Source organism: Squalius cephalus, assembly GCF_949319135.1.
Source record: "Squalius cephalus genome assembly, chromosome: 3".
NCBI classification, from domain to species: Eukaryota; Metazoa; Chordata; class Actinopteri; order Cypriniformes; family Leuciscidae; genus Squalius; species Squalius cephalus.
The window spans coordinates 33,174,469-33,197,304 of record NC_137124.1 but is presented as its reverse complement, the minus strand read 5'-3'; the positions used below and the strand labels follow the sequence as shown (position 1 = coordinate 33,197,304).

The window sequence follows — 22,836 nt, the reverse complement described above, 5'->3', positions numbered from 1 at the left end:
ATCTCTATTATTTTGAACATTCAAAGTGGGCTTCTTAAATACTGAGATTGTTCCAGGGGGAACATCCTAATATCCTAAAGCCCTAAATGTCCTTGAGAGATTGAAACCATATTTTAGAGAAACATATCGGCTTTCACAATTACCTAAATACAGATACTCACTGCATCACAATAAGCATTTATTCACACCAGATTGCAAAGGTGAGTTTTGTGTGCATGAAAGATTGATTGTCATCTTGTTGAGCGCACACATGCCTGTTCAGAATGTACCAGACTCCACTGAGGGCTCCAGCCAGCCATGAGTCACTGAGTAACCAGCTAGTGATAAAGAGAGCGAAGACATACACTGTCTGCAAAGCAAACACTGTGTAGATGTAGAAATAAATTGGCTCCAAGTAGGCCTGCAAAACAAACACACAGGTTGGAAAAGCCCAAGACGATCTATACGTCTTACTAAGAAAACAGAAGTGATTGAACACCTGGATGGGAAGTATTCTGTACAAAATGCTAAGGAACACTTCCTGGTAGATGTTCATACGTTGTAGGATGTTTATTGTCCTCTTGGATTCAGTAGTGTTGTCATGAATAAGCTCATAAAGACCTGTGAACATAAGAACACACACAACCCCAGTAAGCTGACTTTTACGCTTAGCATGAACTCAAAACTAAGCTCAAACAGTAGAGCATTGGCGCAAGCAACACCAAGGTCATAGGATCGATTCCCAGGGAAAGCAAGAACTGACAAAATGTGAAATGTGTACCTTGAATGCAATGTAAGTCGCTTTGGATAAAATGCATAAATGCATAAATGCATAAATGCATAAATGCATAAAATGCATCTGCCAAATGCATAAATGTAAATGTAAATTTAATCACTCTTAACTCTTAGACACATTAGTTTTCACACACACACACAAAAATGGTTTTAAGCCAGTTATTTATATCTTTTGCTGCAGTGTGTCAGTAGGAAATATCAGTTTACATTTCCAAATATTCCTTTTGCTATTAATTATAATAATCTAGTGAGATTTTTGTATGCACAAGGAGTCTGACAACAGCCAGTATCTGATCTCACCATCATCGAGTCCGTTTGTGATTACATGAAGAAACAGAAAAAACTGAGACAGACTAAATACAGAAGAACTGCGGGAACGTCTCTAAGATGCTTGAAGAAGCCTATACCTGCAAAGCTACCTGAAAAACTATGTGCAAGTGTACCTGGACAAAAGCTGTTTTAAACGCAAAGGGTGGTCACACCAAATATTGATTTGATTTAGTTAACAGAAGTTAATTGATCTAATTAATCTATTTATGACATTATTTTTGAACGTATTCTCACTGTACAGCAGTTTTACACGAGTACCTAAACTTTTCACAGTACTGTAGCTTTGCAGGAAGGTTTCTAATAGTCTTGGATCATCCAGTTCTTCTGGATTTAGTCTGTCTCAGTTTTTTCTGTTTCTTCATGCAATCACAGATGGACTCGATGATGGCGAGTTCAAATCTCAGTGTGCATGCATATATGTGTGTGTGTGTGTGTGTGTGTGTGTGTGTGTGTGTGTGTGTGTGTGTGTGTGTGTGTGTGTGTGTGTGTGTGTGTGTGTGTGTGTGTGTGTGTGTGTGTGTGTGTGTGTGTGTGTGTGTGTGTGTGTGTGTGTGTGTGTGTGTGTGTGTGTGTGTGTGTGTGTGTGTGTGTGTGTGTGTGTGTGGACATGTTTTTCTACACCGGTGGGGACTTAAACCTGAATGCACACAGACTCATGGGGACTCGTGTCACCGTGGGGACCTAAATTGAGGTCCCCATGGGTACAAAAGCTTATAAATCATACAGAATGAGTTTTTTTGAAAATGTAAAAATGCAGAATGTCTCCTGTGATGGGTAGGTTTAGGGATAGGGGCAGTGTAAGGGGATAGAATATACAGTTTGTACAGTATAAAAACCATTACGTCTATGGAGAGTCCTCACAAAGATAGTGCACCAGTGTGTGTGTGTGTCACTGTCGATTAATTTAAAGCACCCATGCTGAAAAAATATATATACATTTTTTTTTTTTTTAAATCCTACTGACCCCAAACGTTTGAATAGTAGTGTGTGTATATATATATATATATATATATATATATATATATATATATATATATATATATATATATATATATATATATATATATATATATGTACACTACTATTCAAACGTTTGTATGTATGTGTGTGTATAGTAAATGATACAGTATATATAATACAGTATATTTCTGTGGATACTATGCTGCATTTCAAAGGCAAAACACAGTAACTACACCAACACTACAATATAGAACATCTTATTTGGATTTATTTTGATTGCTCCAGTATCAAACTGAGCATAGTTGAGCCAAACGCATCAGTCACAACACAGATATATTATAATAGTCTTAAATAATTTTTTGACAAAATGTATAGTTAGTAGTATATTTTGCCTTTGTATAGCAGTATGCCTTATATAATAATTAGAGCTCCTATGCAGACAATAATACTTTGATAATACTTACTTACAATACAACAACGATTTGAAAGGTTTCCACTATTGTAAATGTGGGCCGAAATTGCCACTAAACGGAATAATGGAAGTGGATTTCAAAATTTCAAAACAACCTCAACTTTCTTTATACTACTGCAGATAATACTACAGCTGTGACATTTTACAGTAATCAATTTTAGTGATTGCTTAATACAAAAGCAATGCTCTGAACATTACTATAAGTCCAAAGGCCCAATTGTAGTGGTGTCTAGAGAACAGCTTTTGGCATCACTGCGGTTCTTACCATTTCAGTCTCAATGGGTAATGACCTAATTGTATTTGTTTTTCAGAGTAGGAGCACAAAGAAAATCCATTCAAAATGGGGCTGTTAAGCCAATTAGCATGAGCAAAGACCATTTAGAGCAAAGTTGTGCATTTCCTCTCCATTTTCTGAGACCAGTCACACTGATATGGTTACGTAATGAGACATTCCTTTGATAGCTCTCGGATTACATAAGTGATAATGGAAAGCAAACAGCGAAGTACAAGAAACTTGCTGTTATGGACAGAGCTAAAAAAAAAAAAAGCTTAGGGTTAGTAAGAAAATGGGATCATAGGTACTTGAAAATGTTTTACACTTACAGACAGTGATTATAAAATAATAATTGCCCTATAGGAGCAATATTACTACATTTAAAAAAAAATAAGAACTTAAAGGAATAGTTCACCCTAAAATGAAAATGAAGTCATCATTTATTCACCCTGTTGTTGGTCTATTGGCATTGGACTTTCTTTCTTTTATGGACCACAAAAGGACAATTTTTGAAAGTGTGCTCATCCATATAATAGCAGTGAATGACAGTGAATAGAAGCATCACGATTTGTAAAAAATTGCAACATGTATAACAGAATGATCCCATGCAATACATATATTCCAAGTGTTCTGGGGGTATAAAATAGGGTTTAGTGAAAAACAAACCGAAATTTTATGTATTATTCAACAAAATTCTTGACCTTGGCCGTTGGTCCTCAGTGACCAGCTACACACAGTGCACGTTCGCAAGACTCTATTAGCGCTGCATTCACTCCTTCTCGCTCAGAAAAAAACAATTTGTGAGAAATCAAGATAAATAAAAAAACACGGCATTAAATACAACACCTAGAATTCCCCCCTAAAAAGTATCTGTGCACCTTCTTCACTGAGTCCAATATCACCAGACCGCAACTCCATTTGTCTGACAGATGTGAACACAATAACTCCTTGTTATGATGAACACAACAGATTTATTCACCTCAGAGAAGAAGGTACATTAGATGTTGGTCTATTTCATGTCTCATTTTTGTTAATCTTGATTTCTCACAACTTGTGTGCTTTTTCTGGGCGCGACGGAGTGAACTGCTGCGCACACGTCGTGCAGCCGTGCAGAGAAGACGAACGGCCAAGGTCAAGAATTTTAAATAACACATTAAATTTACGTTTGTTTTTCACTAAACCACATTAAATGGTCCGTTGTGGTCCAAAAGTCATCGTGGTCCATAAAAGAAAGAAGGTCCATACGGCATTAGAACAACACCAGGGTGGGTAAATGATGACTTAATTTTAATTTTAAGTTGAACTATCCCTTAAAACATCAGTGTTCTATCAGAAAGATGGCATTATACAAGGGTGATCGTATAGTCGTATATATCTTGTGAGTAGATATCTGTACCTTGCTGTACAGAAGGGGCCTTCAACATCTGTTTGTAGTAGGAGTAATAAAGGCCACATTCTGTCCGGAAGGAGATTTCACGCTCGACTTCCTACAAATGCAAGAAGAGAGGATAAGATTCAGTAAAAATGAACTATGACAACAAGCACAGGAGTAAATGGTGTCAAAATGAAATACATTTCCCATCTGAAAAAGAAATCAGTGCAGCTATCTGCCCAGAATAAACTGAGATTTCATTCGCAATAAAAGCCTTGAGGAAGAAAAAAAAAACAGGTGTTGTAAATATGGTGGAGTTTTATAGTGGAAGCAGTTTTCAGAACTAAACAACATCCCGACAAAAAAGATCCATATGCTCCTCGAGATTAGAATTGCATGAAAATTGGTTTTGGTTTGAAGAGACGTGTTACACTTTTATTTTTCTTGATAAAACAGCCTTAAACCTTTTTCTTCTGAAAAACTCAAGCACAAAGAGTCGATTTAAAAAAAAAAAAAGTATAATAATGAGGGTACTGTAGAACATAACACAATGGAGATAACACAACTGAACAAAAACTGAACAAATGACCAATACTGCTTGTCTTTACACAAAGAGCACGCATTCATATCTTCATTCCACAACATTTCTTAGCAACATTCTTGCAACAAAAATGAAGACAGATCCTGCTTCTGCTTACCTCTAAGTGTGAAAACCACAGCAGGTTCTCGTGTATAGAATAAACACACCATGCATGAAACAGCCCAATACCCCCTGCCAACAGTAATCCTGCTGCTATGACAACAGCCGGCCAACAGTTTTGTCCAGAAATGTGATTCCATGAAAGCTTTAGACACTCTTCTGTGCCCCTCTGCCCACTCTTGTAATCCCTCGGATTGTCTTTTGCCCCAAAGTTTAGCAATGGTGGTCTATCCAGGGCAGTCCCTACATTATCATTCGAATTGCTCTTCCTCCTGCTACGAACCCTCATTCTCAAGGACTATTATCCTACGTCTTTCCTAAATGTCCCTCTCTCTTTCCCTGTTTGAGACCGCAAGCTCTTTTGTTTATCGGTCTTTCCAGAATTTCATGCCCAAAAACTTCATAGCACATGTATTAAAACAATAAAACAAAACCTCATGAGATCATTCTAAGCTCCAGTCGCCACCAAACAGCAATCTGCCGGAGGAACATTTTACATGTGATCAGAGAGGGGCTGAGACAGGGGGAAAGGCATGTGGGCCGCACAACTGGTGACCTCTTGAAAGTCAGGGAAAAAATATATAAAAAAGAAGGGGGAAAAAAAGCTTGGAACATCATTTAAAAAAAAAAAAAGGTTTAAGAGCATTTGCAAAAACAGTTATTTGAACAAACGATGGAACAATGTCCAGCTTGAAATTAAGACCGTCGTGGACATGACTTCACACGCAACGAATTTAGGAGAGTCCCAAAAGCATCTGTCTCCTGCTGTAGTGCGGCGTCCCAGAGGAAAATCAAACACGTGACTTCAAACGCCTTTGTTCAAAAATCACGCCAATATCATCAATTACAAAACTTAAAATACTGGAACACTAACACCTGCTGAGAACATTTACAAAGCCCCTGTGAAATGTACCGCTGGTTTCCATTAAAAAGTGGAAACGATTATAAAAATAACATGGAATCTGTGTTTCTAACAGAGGCTCTCTGCAGTAACATTTGATTAGCTGCTAACCACATTCCCACAGGTCTTCCTCTGAAACAGAACAGGTGATTTATTTTCCTGCAAATAAAGTGAAGAATGAAAGAAACATATGGGGACAAAAGCTGTGGTCATCCAGTCCCTGAAGCTTCCAGTCACGTTCCGAAAAGCAAGAGTGCAGATGAAAGTAGGATGACTCATAAGCAAGTCATAAATACCAGCCAGCGTGCATGAGTTTCCTTTTTCCACTGCTGTCGCACTCTGACTTAATTTTAAACCTGAGATGACCTTTTGTGCTATGCATTCCACGTGCTGCACTATATAAACCAGGCATAACTGTTATGTCTCATTTATAAAAATAATTATTACTAGTACAGCAGTGTCTCCCTCATCTGGCCCCCATTTTAGAGCTTGGAGTCTCTATTAACAAGTTAAATCTGGTGGGTTTAATTAGGGAGAAAACCAAAATGTTTAGTGTTGGGGTCCTCCAGAAATTGGGTTCGAAACCATTCGTTTACAGTGTCAACTTTATGTTGAGTCTTTAGCCTAGATAAAGAATGTACCGTACTGTAATCAGGAACTCGTTCAGGATACAGTAATTATTAAAGTGCCCCTATTATGCTATTTTAAAGTTTCCTAATGTTGTTTTGGAGACTCCTACGACAGGTTTACATGCATCAAAGGTCAAAAAACGGTTTAATTTTCTCATAATATACATTTGCACATCACCACATTTTCAATGATTCTCAAACAACTCAGCTCTCTAAATCCCTCCTTTCTGGGAGCTACTCTGCTCTGATTGGCCAGACAGCGCAGTCTGTTGTGATTGGTTTACCGCGTACAGCGCGTGTGTCGAAAAGAGAAACCTTTCGAAAAGAAAGGCCAATTTTACTTATAGGCCTACTTATTTATTTACCGAGTATTTATCTAATTTATTGCGGTGAACACGTGGAAACTGTATCAGTAACAGTGCATACATTATGCTCGACATGATGCTATCCAGTATCCACAGGAATCAGCTGCAGGTTTGAGGGCGTTCAAGTTTTCCCTGGTGTCTGCGCGCGCAATATGCTAATGTTTCATCTTGAAAAACGATTCATTTAATTGACTCGGAGTCGACTCTTACTTTTGAAAGACAATAACTTTATATACGGTGCACTTTCAGATTTAAAACTTTGCAGGATGTTTTCATTCACTAAGAGCTATGTTACACACTACATGAAAGGTCATTTTCAAAAATCCATTAGGGGCCCTTTAAATATGCTCTTCAGACTAAATATTCTTCAAAGAGTGAAGAAAGTATCCTGACATCACATTCTGAAAGAAAAGTGCTCTTATCTAGTATTATGAAGTGTAGTGCATTGTCAATCAGAGTATTCATGAGATGCATTGTGTTCTGAGAAGAAAAATAATCTGAGCAAAAAATGTTCAATCCTTGCATAAAAGCAGCAGGTTTGGCTGCTGTTAGCTTCACTAAATGAAAACTAGACCTTGGTTCCACAGTCACACTGAAATAAAAAAATAAAAAGGGCTCTCAAATTGCATGGCACCATAAATAAAAAAATAAAATAAAAATAAATAAATGGTGATTTATTGCAAAACCAGCGGCGGTAAATCCTGCATTGATTGGGAGATGTGGTTAAACTACTCCTGATCTGCTTTATTTTAATGAGCGATCTGGGATAGAGGGACATGCTGATTTATCCAACTGAACATGACATAACTTTTTTGGCATGGTGGTTTCATCTGTTTTAGGTCTGGAAGTCATAACATGATCTGCAGCCCAAACTCTGGCTAAATGTTTATGTGACTGTTATGCCAAAGAGGGAAATTATCTTTCAGCACATATGGAAAACAATTCTTTTACAAGAGGAAATGCATGAAAAATAGGACAGATGAGAACACCATCACTGACTAAACACAACCACATATTATGAATATAGATCTCTTGAGCTGTTATTTATTTTAGTCAAGAAGCCTAAGAACACTAAAAAGACCTCTGTCTTTTCACCAAAGACTGAAAAGGAAATGAATACCAAATGGAAGGTTGTATCACTTTGTTTCAGACCAGTGAACATAAAAAGCTCTTTACCTTTATATTGGAGAACCACAGGTCATTTTCATGAAGTGTAGCCACATAGATGCAGCATAGCAAGCCCAGACTAACTCCCACTATTGAGCCAATGGTTATACACAATATTGTCCACCATGAGAATCCACCTGGAGAGAAAGACAACATTATCACTCAGAGTCAGACCACAAATTGAAACAATCCACATGGTAAACAAGAGACATGCACACTGATCTATGGTTAATATTACATGGCTATTTATGTATAATATTTTTATACTGTATTAGCCTATTTATTTTGGTAACACTTTATTTTGATGGTCCCCTTTAGACATTCTGTTGACTAGAAATTACGTTTCACCAACATGTCAATTAACTCTCATTAGAGTATTGGTTGAGTATTAGTTGACTGTTAGGGGTAGGGGAATGGTTAGAAGAATAAGGGGTTATGGTTAGTAGAATAAGTTGACATGCACTTTCAAAGTGAATTATTGTCAGCAGAATGTCAGTTGGAGGAGCATCACAATAAAGAGTTAGCAGATTTTAAGCAGACAGTCTACTAATACTCTAAAGAAAGTTAGTTGACATATAGGTGGAACGTAATAGCCTAATCAAGAGAATGTCTAAAGAGGACCATCAAAATAAAGTGCAACCGTTATTTTTTTTTTATTATTATATTATATAAAACTATGCCTAATGTATAAAGTGAACAATCATTAAATCATGCTGATATTCACATCTCAAGGCTCTGGCTTGAACTTAAAGGGATACTCCACCCAAAAAAAAGAAAATTCACTCATTTACTCACCCTCATGCAGTTCCAAATTTAGATGATTTTCTTTCTTCAGATGAACACAAATGAATTTTATTTAGAAAACGAATCCATCTCTGTGAGTCCATATAATGCAAGTGAATAGTAAACTAAAATTTCACGTTTCAAAAACCAAACAAAGCGATTATGACGGTAACCCATACAATCCTATAGGGATGAATCAATGTCTTCTGAATTGAAACAATTGGCGTGTGAGAGAAAATAATAATATTTTAAACTTTTGAAACTATAAACCATAATTTCCACTCAACCATCATACACACGTTCATGAGTTCAAGCTTGTTATGACAGTTGACCAGAAACTATGGTTTATAGTTTAACACACCTATGGTCGGTTTCACAGACTAGTCCCAAACTAAAATGCATGTTTGAGCTGTTTTAACTGAAAGCAACTCGCACTGGCATTTCTTAAAATATGTCAGTGCTATTGTTTTGTCTCAATATTCACACCAGTAAGGTTTTTTTTTTCCTAAGGTATGTTTAAAAAAAAAAAAAAAAAAAGCTACTTAAATGTCCTTATTTAACTAAGGACTAATCCTGGCTAAATCTGAACCCTGTCTGTGAAACCGGGCCCTAATGTTTTGCTTCAAAATTATTCATGCACTAGAACACTATAGGTTACCATCATAATGGCTTGCGTGGTTTATGAAGCTTCAAATTTTGTATTGCTATTTACCTGAATTATATCGCTCACAGTGGATAATTATTTTTCTAAAAATCTTTTGTGTGTGTGTGTGTGTGTGTGTGTGTGTGTGTGTGTGTGTGTGTGTGTGTGTGTGTGTGTGTGTGTGTGTGTGTGTGTGTGTGTGTGTGTGTTCATCTAAAGCAGGGTTCACCAATCTCGGTCCTGGAGGGCCGCTGTCCTGCAGAGTTTAGCTCCAACCAGCTCCAACACACCTGTTTGAAAGTTTCTAGTATGCCTAATGAGACCTTGATTAGCTGGTTCAGGTGTGTTTAATTGGGGTTGGAGCTAAACTCTGCAGGACAGTGGCCCTCCAGGACCGAGATTGGTGAACCCTGATCTAAAGAAAGAAATCCATATACATCTGGGACGAGATGATGGTACAGTGATGGTAAATTATGAAAAATGTTTCATTTTTGGGTGGAGTATCCCCTTAAACGTACTCAACTACTGTAACAATCAGCACTGACCTGTTACAAACCACTCTCTAGGTTCAGTTATACACTCTGGCTTCAGGTTCTGAATACTGGGCCCCGGCTCCTTCCCTTTGCTGCCCTTCCTCTGCCTGACGGCAGTCATACTGGAAAACAGGCTTCCTAGTGAAATATAAGTTCGATAATGATGACAAAAGACATGTTTTATATACTGTGAAGTACTGTACAGTAAAGTATATTGTGTGTAAAATCGTGTTACAGGACTTGCTATGGTTACCTCCTCAGTCTAACGCCGTTATAGCCAACTGTATTATATAGTGTTTACTGGCAAACCTGCAGTTACCATTTGAAAAGGCTTCATACCAACAACACGTAGGCTACTTTGAAGACATCCCAAGCTTTAATTAGGGAGGGCTGGTCCATAATTTGCTTAATTTGAGCAAATGATTACAGCTATGATGAGATAATACTGTAGCCCACATAACGATAGCATAATACAGCAGCTGTTACTGTATGTATAAAATGAGACAGCCATTACTCAATCAGCAAGTTATTCAAAACATTGATTAAAACCCCGCCTCTTGAGGTGTTGAGAAACACTTCACTGGGATACAGCGATCCGTTATACTGGAAACACAAGAGCTAACGGTGTCAATTGTCTCCATCCATATTGACACTTTCGCGAACTACAGGCAAGTTCAACAGCCAGAGAGCGTCCGTAACAAACAAAAGACCGCACTCGATACAAAACAATAAAGCATCGCTTCACGCTTATTTCATTCATTCATTCATTCATTGGCAGGCCTGTGTTTTGCAGCGGCGTTTCCTGCTCACAGCTCAGCAACAATGTCAGGAGATCTCAGATCGCATCAGCCGCTGATCTCGGTCTCCAGCAAGGGGACAGGCGGCTGTCTACTGCCTCACCTCGCTCGTCCCCCATTCTTTGCACTCACTGTAAAACAATGCACATTAATGCACTAATGCTTGCGCGTCTCTCACCCTGTTCAATGAAGCTCTTAGTTCCTTATCGGATGTCCGGTAGCTCCTCCTCCCTCACAGACACTCGCCTCCAGCCTGCGAGCGGCGCATAAAGACAAACCACTTCTCCATACAGTTAACGGGGGAGAAAATGAAGATAGAATATTAAATCCGCGAGCAATTCGTTATATCAGCGCGGTGTTGTTCCTATTCTGCAGATTGACAGCATGCAGCACCGCCTCGTAGAGAAACGATCGGCTTTAAATGAGCGCGAGCGCATTCACTATCACATCCAGCGCCTCACCCTCCTGGGAGACTCTACACCTCTTGAGTCTCAGTAGCCTACCTGTTGAACAGCTGCCCCGGGACGCATGATCGTGACACGGTCCAGGGATGTAGTGGTGCCTAGAGAAGTGGGTATACTCTTAATTTATGCCCCCAATATTTGTTAAGCATCCCAGCAAATGATGAACGCTCTGTTATAAACAGTGACATGTAAGACTAGTCTTGCATAGTTCAACCCAAAATGGGCCAGTAATATTTGCACATTCTCACTTAACTTTTGCGGCATGACTTCACGGAGATAGGATTATGAAATTAGCCACAGAAGAGGTGCAGTTTTTGCAATTTATACTGGCCCACAGCACAGACTAAGAGACAACTAAATAATTATGAATTTTGAGTGACTATTCTTTAGTCCATCCACACATGAAAATTGGACAACTATTCAAGGGATCACTGTCTTTACTGGGTGTTTTTTATTCACATGAGATTGGATTAGCTAGCTACTAAATGATGCACATGAGAGGGGATTTAGAATAGGCTACGCAATGCCGACTGAAAAAGAAGTAGGCTATACGCCGTATACCTGCGTATACCCTGCACTCAGGGGCGCCGCTAAGGGGGTAAAAGTTGGGACGATTCTAAGGGCCCGCAGGCACTTTTGAGGGCCCCAGAGATCAATTTTATTAATAGAATGGGTGCGGTAGGGGGCCCAACCTCATATTCTTTCATAGGGCCCAATATTGATGGTGGCGCCCCTGCCTGCACTACACCACACCCATAACGTCTAACTTAAGCGATTGTGGTGTTCTGTTCTTGGGTGTAATAAGGAACACAGCAGTCATTTTGATGTTCCTAAATCCAAACCGCTGAAGACGCAGTGGCTGAGTTTGTTTTCGAAGGGAATATTCCCCACGATCAATGTCAATGCTTTCATGTTTGCGCGAATCATTTCTCACCAGACTGCTTTATAAACGAAGGTCAGTATAAAGCTGGTTTTGCTAAGAAGCTGCTCCTGAAAAAAGGATCGGTACCAACTATTCGTGTTCCTGCAGCACCTCCAGAAGAAGAAGTGAGTGTAACGTTTTATTAACCTTTATATTAATATTTGCAAATCGCTTGCACGCTTCACGATGAATGCGGCTGTTTACACTCAGGGTACATTACGGCATGTTTTCTATGTACGACGTTCTCAATCTAATTCATAATCCCACGTTTATAATGAACAACGCGTTATGGTTATTGTGTTATGGTTATAACAAACTGTGTACGCACAGAACAGAGGGGCGGGGTGAGCAAAGCTCATTATCATTTAAAGACACATGCACTTAAACGGCGTGCTGAAAACAGGAGATGGTCCTCACTGCAGAGCATAAAATCCGGGGGGAGGAGTCGGATAAAATCCAACTCCTCCCACCTTACATACCTAAACCTACCAATCTCCACCCCCTGATCCCTAAACCCACCCCTAAACCTACCCATCTCCACCCCTAAACCTACCAATCTCCACCCCTTATATAAGATCCGACTCCTCCCCTCGGATCTTGTGTACTGCATTGAGGTGCTACTGGAAAACAGAGCTGTTTTTGACCAGGTAAAATTAGTGTTTTCTTTCAATACTAATGAGAATTTTTAATTAAAGTATATTACAAACTTTTAATTTAGACCCTAAAGAATCATATTAGCTTGTACAAAAATGGCATTATATGACCCTGTAAATTTGAAATTAAAATGTTGGAAAAAAAAAACCCATCTCATTATTTTTAAGTAACAATGGTGATTTGAGATTAACCGCACCCTTGTCACTGATTGTGCTCTGTTTGAGATGCCATTTGCTGAATGAATTATGCCATATTAATTTGTTTACAATTGTGAGAATAATGTGTGGGCAACCATGGCATGGTTTGTTTCCCTTTTGTGAGGGTATGTCTCAGATATGTAGACTCTGAGCAGTTTAACTCTAGCAGCAGGAGTCCATTTACACACCAAATCCTGTTTGACTGCAACTTGAATACTGTTGCTATGGCTGCCATCAACATCAGTAAGGCTGAATACTCCCATCTGCGGTGAAAGAAAACGTGTTTCTTTAGTATACAGACTTTAATTAAATGACTCCGTTGAAAGCATGTCTTCCTCTTCGTCATCATCCAGTGAAAGCAACAGCAGAGCAACATCGAGGGAAGATTTAAAAGGCAAGTGGCCCAACTCATACAGAGTTTAGAAAGGAAAATTAAGTGGCCTTATGAATTTGTATGCTTCTATTTCACCATTATATTCAGCTAAACACACTCGCTGTGCTGCCTTCAGTATTTGGTCCTGCTTTTATAAGGCCATCAGTTACAGTAGAGTATCCTTTGTTTAGAAACAGATCTGAAAGACTGTATATTTCTTTTATCATGGAAATGGGACTGATAACCCTTCTCACATGCCTGGTCTTTTATTAGATATATCAACATCTAATCCAACCAATGAGGACAGAAAAACTTTGCCAGCAAAAGGGAACAAATGTGAAACTGGTACAGCCACCTCAGGTAAGGGAAGAGATTACTTACCCCTAATACACTTTTAAGGGATACAATTTTAAAGAGAAAATTCTTTCCTGTTTTACTCTAGCTCAAGAAGTAATGCGAAAACACAGAGACGTCACTTTTCACAACGCTCTTACATCACACTTCATAATGTGCTGCCGTTCACATTGTGCTGACAGTATGCCAGAAGCGATGGATTAAATTGATGAAATTCCTGTTTTTATGGAATATTGCAGAATTTTTTATAAATGATTTATCCATGGACATCATTATTATTATTTTTTCAATTCATGGTTATCGTAATCTTTAATCAAAGTAACTTCCCCTCCCACTTGCAACAACATGTCTTCTCTTGTCTGATGACGCGTTTACTGGCATGAGGGCAGGAAAAACTGTAACTTACATGAGATCATAGCAATAGCGAACGACAACAATTCAATTAATTCCTGATGGACAAAATAAGCCATTTCACTCGGATATATGTCACAATAGGGAGGCAAAGACTATCGCAATTTTCGTTTCCTATCAGACACATTCAACCTTATCCTGAAGACTATCAAATGGGATCTCACTTGGGAGCCCCAATATTGATATATTGAGAATTGGCAAGTGAGGTCTTTCTTGCCTGTGAAAGGGTGCATTCAGTTGTGCTTTGTCATTCAAAAAAAGAGCATTTGCACAGTTAAGTGCAGCGATTCCCCCCTGGGTGCTTCGGCGCAAAAGAGCAGATTTCCCAAAAAAGAAAAGCAAGCTCGGGTGGCGAGCATCTTTTTAAATATGTCTTTCAGTCTGTGTGTTTCTGGATGTGGTTGTTTCCTGTCCTCATCTGATGGCCACGATCGCTGTCTCACATGTCTGGGCCGTGAATATAGTGAGATGCGTTCGTGGATGGCACTGTGAAAGCATGACCGTGTCAGCATTGCGGTTGCGACTCTCCTTTTTTCATGAAGGCATGAGTCCCCTCTGCTGTTACCCAGCCTGCCGCATCTGTTCAAGGCTCAACACTCTGGGAGACCTGAGGGTTACAGTGGGAGTGCTTCCGCCTGGCCGTGTGCTGTTGAGCTGCCGGATGATGGCACGGGTCCTTCTTGGGGGACCCAGCGTGTCACTCGACGCTCTGGATGAGAATCAGATGGGACACGGAGGACTTAAGTGGCCTACCACAGGCGGAGGTAGACACTTTCTCTCAAGCCAGAGCTCCCTCTACTAGGCAAGCTTATGCTTTAAAGTGGAGTCTGTTCACTGAGTGGTGTTGTTCCCAGCGGGAAGACCACCGGAAATGCCCCATTAGCTCTGTGCTTTCCTTCCTGCAAGAGAGGTTGGAGCGGAAGCGGTTCACCTCCACCTTGAAAGTGTATGTTGCTGCCATCACAGCACATCACGTTGCTGTTCATGGTAGGTCACTGGGAAAGCACAATCCACCGCTGAATGGCCGGGATCCCTTGTCTCAGCTCCTCAGCATAAACCTGAATGAGTGGGTTGTGCTGCCATCTTATATCTTATACAGGGGAGTGGCTTGCAAATTCCACTTGCCAATTCCATTGGCCATTTTTCTACAACTCAGAGGTGATTAGTACTCCCAAGTGAGACCCCATTTGCCAGTCTTCGACATAACGTCTCTGTTCCCTCCATCAGGGAACAAGGGTTACATCAGTAACCAAGACGTGTCAAGCTGACTTTAAAAAAGTTCAAACATTATTTTTCTCACATATGCCTATCATTTTGCTTCAGAGGACATTTATTCATCAACTGGGGTTGTATTGATTATTGTCATGTTCATTTTGTATGGTTTTCAAAGCATCAACTCAGAAGGATCACTTCCACTTGCATTAAATGGACTGACATAGATGGAAGAAAGTCATACACATCTACAGTACATTTTCATTTTTGGACGGAGTATCCTTTTAACATTAACTTGCATTAAAAAATGACTCTTGGTTTGTACACCTTTCCTCATGAAGATTGCACTGTCAACAGCTTAATATCTGTTATTTGCTTAACAGGCTGTTGGGCTCATGAATATTATTCACAATTGTCTGCCTTCGGCCAAAGAAATTTGCTGAAATGATAAAGCAGACAGTGAAGCACGAGCACTAGCCAATGGAATTATTGTTTGCTCGATAACCCTGTCTATGGAGGAAGCAGTCGCCTGGCTTGTTTTAAAGCCTTCGTTTTATGCAAACAGATATAATTATTTCAGAGTGTCTATTTACACTAAGTGCAAATAGCCCGTTTTGTTGCCAATGTCTTTTTACCCTATAGCTCTTTCCACCATTTTATGTTTTAGCCAAACAAAATTAAAAAAGGAACCCCTCTATGGTAACAGAAACTGTGAAATGGATAGAATAGTATATTTAGCTTTTAACATGAGTGACCATCTCATGCATTCTAAAAATTCAAGAGTAAGGAAATGAACCAATCTGACACACAAAAGAAGGGTAAAGGGATGGTTATACAATTACCAAAGCACAATTGTTATGTACAAAGGGCTGGATCATGGTCCTGTAACCATGAACCCTAGCTTGCACAGAATGTCAAAAGGTCCTATAGGTCAGCACATACATTATGTAACGAGGAGCAATGGTCAGCTTGCATTGAAGCAAAGGCCCAGCCTCTTTTGGCTTAGACTTTGGAGGCCCTTAATAGTCCGAGACCCTGGTGCACTGACCCAATGGCCTGGCCCATAATCCAGCCCTGTGTGCACCAAATGAACAATCGCGCACAAAATACATTAATTTATTATATAATTATAGTCAAACCACCATATGTGACAATTTGTGATTAATGCCAAACAGGTCATGTTTCCTCAGATGTAAGTCCCAGTGAGAACCACAGAGAGGACGGGGACCGTTCAAAACCCAGCAGTACGACAGCAGTGAGACGCAGATATAAGACTCACACTCGAATGATAAAAGAGAAGTTGGACCAGATCAAAGCTGAGATGCAGAAGATCTCTAAAGCCCACCTGCATCAGCGCCCTGAGAGGTGAACAACAGTCGAATCTGTTCTCCAGACCTAGTTTAGAAGAGTCCCATGCATATTTTATTGATTTGATTTGATTTAACCAGAAGAAAACCTGAGATTAAAAATCTCTTGAGTGTCCTGGCCAAGATAAGTGGCCCGATAGTAAAACAAACATGCAGTAAAACATACAACAATCAAAAACATTTACACGTCATTATTTTATTCTCTAAATTACATATAACAGTTTTTAAATGACTTAAAGACACCAAGTTATGTAGTCTCAGTCCGTTTGAAGATGATTCCAGTCCGAGGTTGCGGCATATTTAAAGGCTGTTTTACAAAGTTCAGTTCTAACAGGAGGTACATAAAGATTATAACAGGTTTGAGAACATAATAAATAGTTGCCAGCCGTTTTCTGTAGAATAAAACACCAGAGATATGAATGTAAGTGACCCAATATAGCTATCATTAAATACCAGTGCATTGTCCTTTTTCGAATAGTTAATGAAGACCAAGCATCTCGTTGCCATTTAGGGTATAAAAAAAGCCAAAGTCATAAATATTTCTATATTTGAGGCAAAATATGCATGCTGCATGTATGACATGTCTAAGTGTCCTAAAATTGAGGCATATACATTTCTTGTATTTTTACACTCATGAAATTTCTTGTCTTCAACCTCAGGGGTGAGCACTTCCAGTCCTTGAGGTCCACTGCCCTGCCTCTCCATCCCTAATCAATCATATAATGTAATTTCTTATACAACATATAATTTTCTAAATAATCCTGAAGAATTTGTTCAGATTTTTCAGGTGTGTTTGATCAGGGTTAGAGCTAAACTCTGCAAGAAGGAATGGAGCAGGGTTGGATACCCCTTTTCTACTTTTAAATGAGCTGTGTGAAACCCTGCACGAAAAAGGGTTAGAGGCCAGGAGGGCCTACAAGCATCTTTCCTAAGGGCCCCGGTCCTGAAATTTGATTTCTATTGAGGGAGACCTCCTCCCCTCGAAGCAATTTATAACCCCGCTATGTTTTAAGTAACCTGAAATGTACAAAAGTTGTACAGTCTCTGCTACACTCCAGTTAACATTTTTACCCAATGTTCCACATTTTTTTCCCCCTCAATGATGAAACTTTAACCTTGACTAAAATTTAAGTTTGAGCTGTTTTAACTGAAAGCAACTTGCACTGACTTATCTTAAAATATAGTTATCTTAATAATCAGTGCTTTTGTTTTGTCTCAAGATGTACACTAGTAATGTATTGTTCTAAGGCCTGTTTATAAAAGCTAAATAAATTGTATGTGAAACCAGACCATAATGTTCTGACCTTGTTCTGGAACAGAGTTTCATAACCCAGGGTTTAAATATGGTGACAACTCTCTTTTAAAATGTCCAAACTGTTGCTTTACCCATGCAGTAGTGGTCTTAGGTGGGGTCGACAAAGACAATAACCCAAGGTCAACTGCAGTGTAAAAAGCATACAGAGCATACACCTTAAAAACCTCCTAGAAACTCTACCTGTACTACATGTGATACCACAAAGGCTGTTTGGAGCATTTACAATGCACAAGGTCCCTGTTTGGCTTCAAGAGCTTTTACTAAATGGAAAATTTCCACAATAGTGGCAGTGCGTTTCACATGACAGCTTTATGATGTGCGAAACAGATAAGAACACACACAGAGAACAATATATGTCTTGCCTGAGGGTGCTGCCAAAATAGTCAGCAGTATTTCTTTAGATCCTTATCTCGCAGTGCTGTGTACACTCCCAGCACCTTCATCTGACACCATACACAATCTCTAAATATCTTTTGCAGGAAAGCGTGTCATCCTTTTGTGTGGAACACTCTGGGTCCATACAGAGACACTACTGAGATTGACCATCTCCTCACAACGGTGAGTCTGCTACCCTTCTGGTAATACACACTGAGAGTAATCAGATGGAACATCTTAATATCTGTTGTTGGTTTGTATAAAGTAGTAAACTGGATAAATAAAGTCACTGTAGGTTTTTCATTCCATAAATCTTTAATCCGGCAAATTATATATAGAGCTAGACAAAATGCCAAAAGATTACTTAAGATGATCTTAATTGTCAAATAATCATTTTGTACTATTTTAATTGTCAAATAGTCATGGTCATGGTTCTTGACAAAACAGTTGTTTTTTGTGGCCTATTTTACAGATTTAAATATTTTAAACAGCAAGTTTTTTTTTTTTTTCTTCAAATATTAAAATGATAGGTTTAAAACTTTCAGATGAAAAAGAAATTTAGAGCTAAACTCAAAACTCAGAAATTGTGTGTACATACACAAAAGACAAATGAGCTAGAAAAATGACAAATAATTTGAATTTTATATTTTACTAATAACATCTTTTCATCTTTGTATCATACATATATCAAACATATACAATATATATATATATACATCACATAAATACATGTTTCAGAGGGAAAGGATGTTATTAGTAAAATATAACATTGAAATTATGTAATTTTTCTAGCTCCATAATGAAACAAAAACATAGATTTGCTTGAAACAAATCTCATTCTCTGAGAACAACCTTTAACAATTATTAATGAGCACAACCTTGAAGCCAATCAGTAAAACTCCCAATAATATAATTATGATTTGAATGAACCACAATTTTGATTACTCCTGATTATGGTGTATTTTTCAGACAGCTGATCCAGACAGAAGAAATCGCTGTTCTTCAATAAAGGCAGAAAGCCCTCGGCTGTTCCTTTAATTCCTGCATATGACTAAAAATGTGGGTGTTGTTTATTGAATGTCTCCGAAGCCCTGGCCCCAATCAGATGTATGACATGGAGATTTCATCAAACACCAGATCCCCATAGCCCTCTATGCAGTGGCAAGTGAAAAGAGAATAACTGCTACATTATTCATCATGCCCTTCTTCTAAGTCTCCATCATTTAAACATTTGTGCACAACTGTAGCCCTTAGAAACTAATTTTTTGAATATCCAAAGAGTATCTTCATACTGTATATAGGATATAAGGCTCTGTACAGACCTCATTGAATTTTCTCTAGAAGTTTGACATCACAATGGGCAGGAAGCCTCAGACTTCCGAATGGTTCTGGTCAAAAGAAATAAAAGATGTGGCTGCTGACATGAAAGGTCTGAAGATTATCAAGGAGATGTAAGAAATAAATTGGCAGGCAGCTCATCTTAAAGAAGGATTATGGGGGAAGAAAAGCGTACATTTTTAATGGCTGCCTCTTCTTGTAAGGCACTTGTTTGTCTCATTTTAGTCCTTGATAAGCACAAAGGAGTAAGTGGGTTGCAGCAATTATCTTTATTTTACTTCCTCTTGCTTTATTTCTCAATGTACGTTATCCCAGAGAAGTACAGATCGACAAGCAAGGGACTTCAAGCTTGGTGTGCCAGCCTATTTTAGTAAGTTTCCAGATATGTTAGAGGACCAACACAAAATTCTTAAGCTCATGAAGGTTAGTGTATTTTCTTTCCTGATCCCACTTGCTTGAGCATAAAACTGGACTTTCTGTGGTGGAAATGAAAAAAAAAAAAACAGGTTTGAAATTAATTGGCACAGAAGCACCAATGAGAGTGATTAAAATGTCACAAGTGTGTCCTTCAAGTATTTTACCCTTCTCTTTTGTGTTTCCCCACCTCACATAATGACTAAATTTCCCCTTGGGGATAAATAAAGTTTTATCTTATCTTATCTTATGTCATCTGCTTAATCTTCACTTTCACGGGGTCCTGTGAAAAGCTGATCTCATAAAATACGACATCAGTGGGCTTTTTAGAAGCTGTCAAGGATTTGTGTAACTTGAAGGGATTATAAAAAGGTACAGACTTGTATTTCCCAAAGAGGAGAGGAATCCATCCACGGCTTATCGCTACTCCGGCAGCCTTCGGTTACAGTTAAACCCGTATAAGTCAAGCCTCTCTTATACCCACTGCTGGTTTTAATTTGCTTTAAATTTCAATTAGCACATTTCTAAAGACTTAAACACATTCCAATTTGGTGGCTCAGTTGGAAATTTGTTCATAGGCAATCTATGTGTTAGAACCCCATTATGGCCCTGTGTATTTATCTTCCTGGCGTAGTAGAGTATGAGATGAATAAAGACAGGTGGCCCGAAATACAGGACTAAAAATGTACACATTGTGAACAATTTCACAGTCTATACCTGCTCAGTACTATAGCTTCGATAATGCTGAGAACCTTTGTCAACAAAAGATAAAATAAATGTGGCTACTCAAAGGTCATTTCTGATTGATTTGCTTTCTTTTCAGTACATGCATTCTCATAAAGCTGTTCCAGGTTGTTGCCTGTGATATCAAGTAACATTGGCTTGGCAAATGTCACAGGAACCACAGGAGTAGCCATGGGTAAAAATTAAAGGCTAAAAAAGAAGGAAAGTCATTTAGTTAATTGCATCTTGAGCAAGGTATGTCAAGTCACACAGAAAAGCACATTAGTTTTTGCCTGCTAAACTAATTCATCCACCGACCCATTTCCCAGGTATGAAAGAGCGAAATTAATGTTTTTTAAGAGAACTGCTAAATGATAAAACGCACCCTGCATGTTACTTTTGCCCCAGAGCCAGAATAGGACAATGGAGACTCAATCCAAGTGGGCAGCTGCCTTCTCTTAATTCACACAAATGAATCTTCAGAATCAGAACCTTCACATTCAGAATCTTACAAATTTCCCATATGGTAGAGTTCGAGTTGCAGGACAAAATGTGAATGTGTAACAGTTTCCTAAAACTTTCGTATGCATACAAACTGTTCTCCTTTTTATAAATTGCAGTTAAATTGTGAACAATGTATAAACTCCATCTACAGGGCACCAACAAATATCCTCTTATGGTTCAATGAGCAAGAACATCCAAAAGCATTCTTTGAAAACATACGAAGAGTTCAGATGCAAAAGCCTCTAAGTGCCATCTGAAATTTTCTTCTAGAATGATCATTTTTATCACGCTTGAATAATTAAGTTCAGTAATTTCACTTAAATGACAATGAAAATAGGTAATTTTCAGATGGCACTTAGAGGCTTTTGCATCTGAACTCTTCATATGTACAATATGTGTGTAGGCTTTTTTTTTTTTTTTTTTCTCTCAGGGAAACTTTAATAATATTAACAACAGATGGCGATCTAACTCGCTGGACGAACCTACCACTTTCCATTAGGCTAGGTCGAATTGCAATAGTTAAAATGTGTCCCCTGTACAACCAACTGAAAAAATGGTTTGCATCATTGAATCAAACTAAGCAAATTTTACTGAAAAAAAAGAATCCTAAAATAAGCTTACAAACAACGGAAATAAATAAATAAAGCTCAAGGCCGTCTAGCAGCACCAAATTTTCAACACTGTTAATTAGCATCTCGTCTACAATATATTTGCAAATGGATCAAATATGACAATCTCCAAAACCCATGGCTAGAGTTAGAACAGGCAGAATGTAAAGAAATTACCATATCTGATCTTCCTTCACTTCCATCACAAAAAAAAAAAAAACAGCAACATCTTTTCAAGAATATGAACACACCAGAAATCAACTTACCTATATGGAATTATCCTAATTTTACTATAAACAAATCGCCACTTAATGTTTTCACGAACAAATCATGATTAACCAAAAAACCTTTGTACTAAAATTTGTCTAAATTCACAATTTTTTTTTTAGGAACAACTGAAACAACACGCATGCAAAAATGCACTTTCTCTGTTTCTATGTTATATTTTTCATAAATCATAAAATGATATAATAAAATGAATAAATAATCCAATTTAATTTCCGCTTAAATATATTTCATCATCGTATAGCCTACAGAGAAAGAGTAAGAAAAGCTGCGTTATAGATAAACGCATACAGCTGGCTAAGGAGAGGTCTGTAATCTGGGTCTGTATAAAACTGTTGAACTGGTTTAGAGAATGACTTAGAATTGTTCGAGGATCTGGTGAGAGCTATACAAAGTTTGCATATTAATATTATGTTGAATGACATAATAATACACAAATAATGCCTGAGTATTCAATATACCATTCTACAATTATTATAGACTGATGTCATTGTATGCTGTTCTACTGTATGTTATACTGTGTTTCAGTTTTTATATATAAAGTTTGCATATTAATATTATTATTATTACTATATTAGTAGTAGTATTGTTTTATATACATACAGTGCTGGTCAGAATTA

The 22,836-nt window shown here is 38.3% G+C and overlaps 2 protein-coding genes across 2 annotated transcripts in view; one reads left to right on the top strand and one right to left on the bottom strand.

Moving 5' to 3' along the window:
• dpy19l3 (dpy-19 like C-mannosyltransferase 3) overlaps positions 1 to 11,214 on the bottom strand; it is a 56,182-nt gene extending 44,968 nt beyond the window's left edge. Inside the window, 6 exon segments of the mRNA XM_079866051.1 lie at positions 255 to 400; positions 479 to 600; positions 4,207 to 4,297; positions 7,954 to 8,081; positions 9,916 to 10,041; positions 10,714 to 11,214. Of these exon segments, the coding sequence (XP_079722177.1) occupies positions 255 to 400; positions 479 to 600; positions 4,207 to 4,297; positions 7,954 to 8,081; positions 9,916 to 10,024 (596 nt within the window). The 5' untranslated portion in view covers positions 10,025 to 10,041; positions 10,714 to 11,214.
• Positions 11,215 to 11,228: 14 nt separating this feature from the next.
• On the top strand, positions 11,229 to 20,340 carry LOC307155255 (uncharacterized protein; the record flags this gene model as incomplete). Its single annotated transcript, XM_079865818.1, has 6 exons — positions 11,229 to 11,274; positions 12,149 to 12,211; positions 13,584 to 13,670; positions 16,478 to 16,652; positions 18,449 to 18,527; positions 19,314 to 20,340. The coding sequence occupies 6 exons, from the start codon at positions 11,229 to 11,231 to the stop codon at positions 19,380 to 19,382; spliced, it is 519 nt and encodes a 172-aa protein (XP_079721944.1). The 3' UTR covers positions 19,383 to 20,340.
• Between the last annotated feature and the right edge of the window lie 2,496 nt (positions 20,341 to 22,836).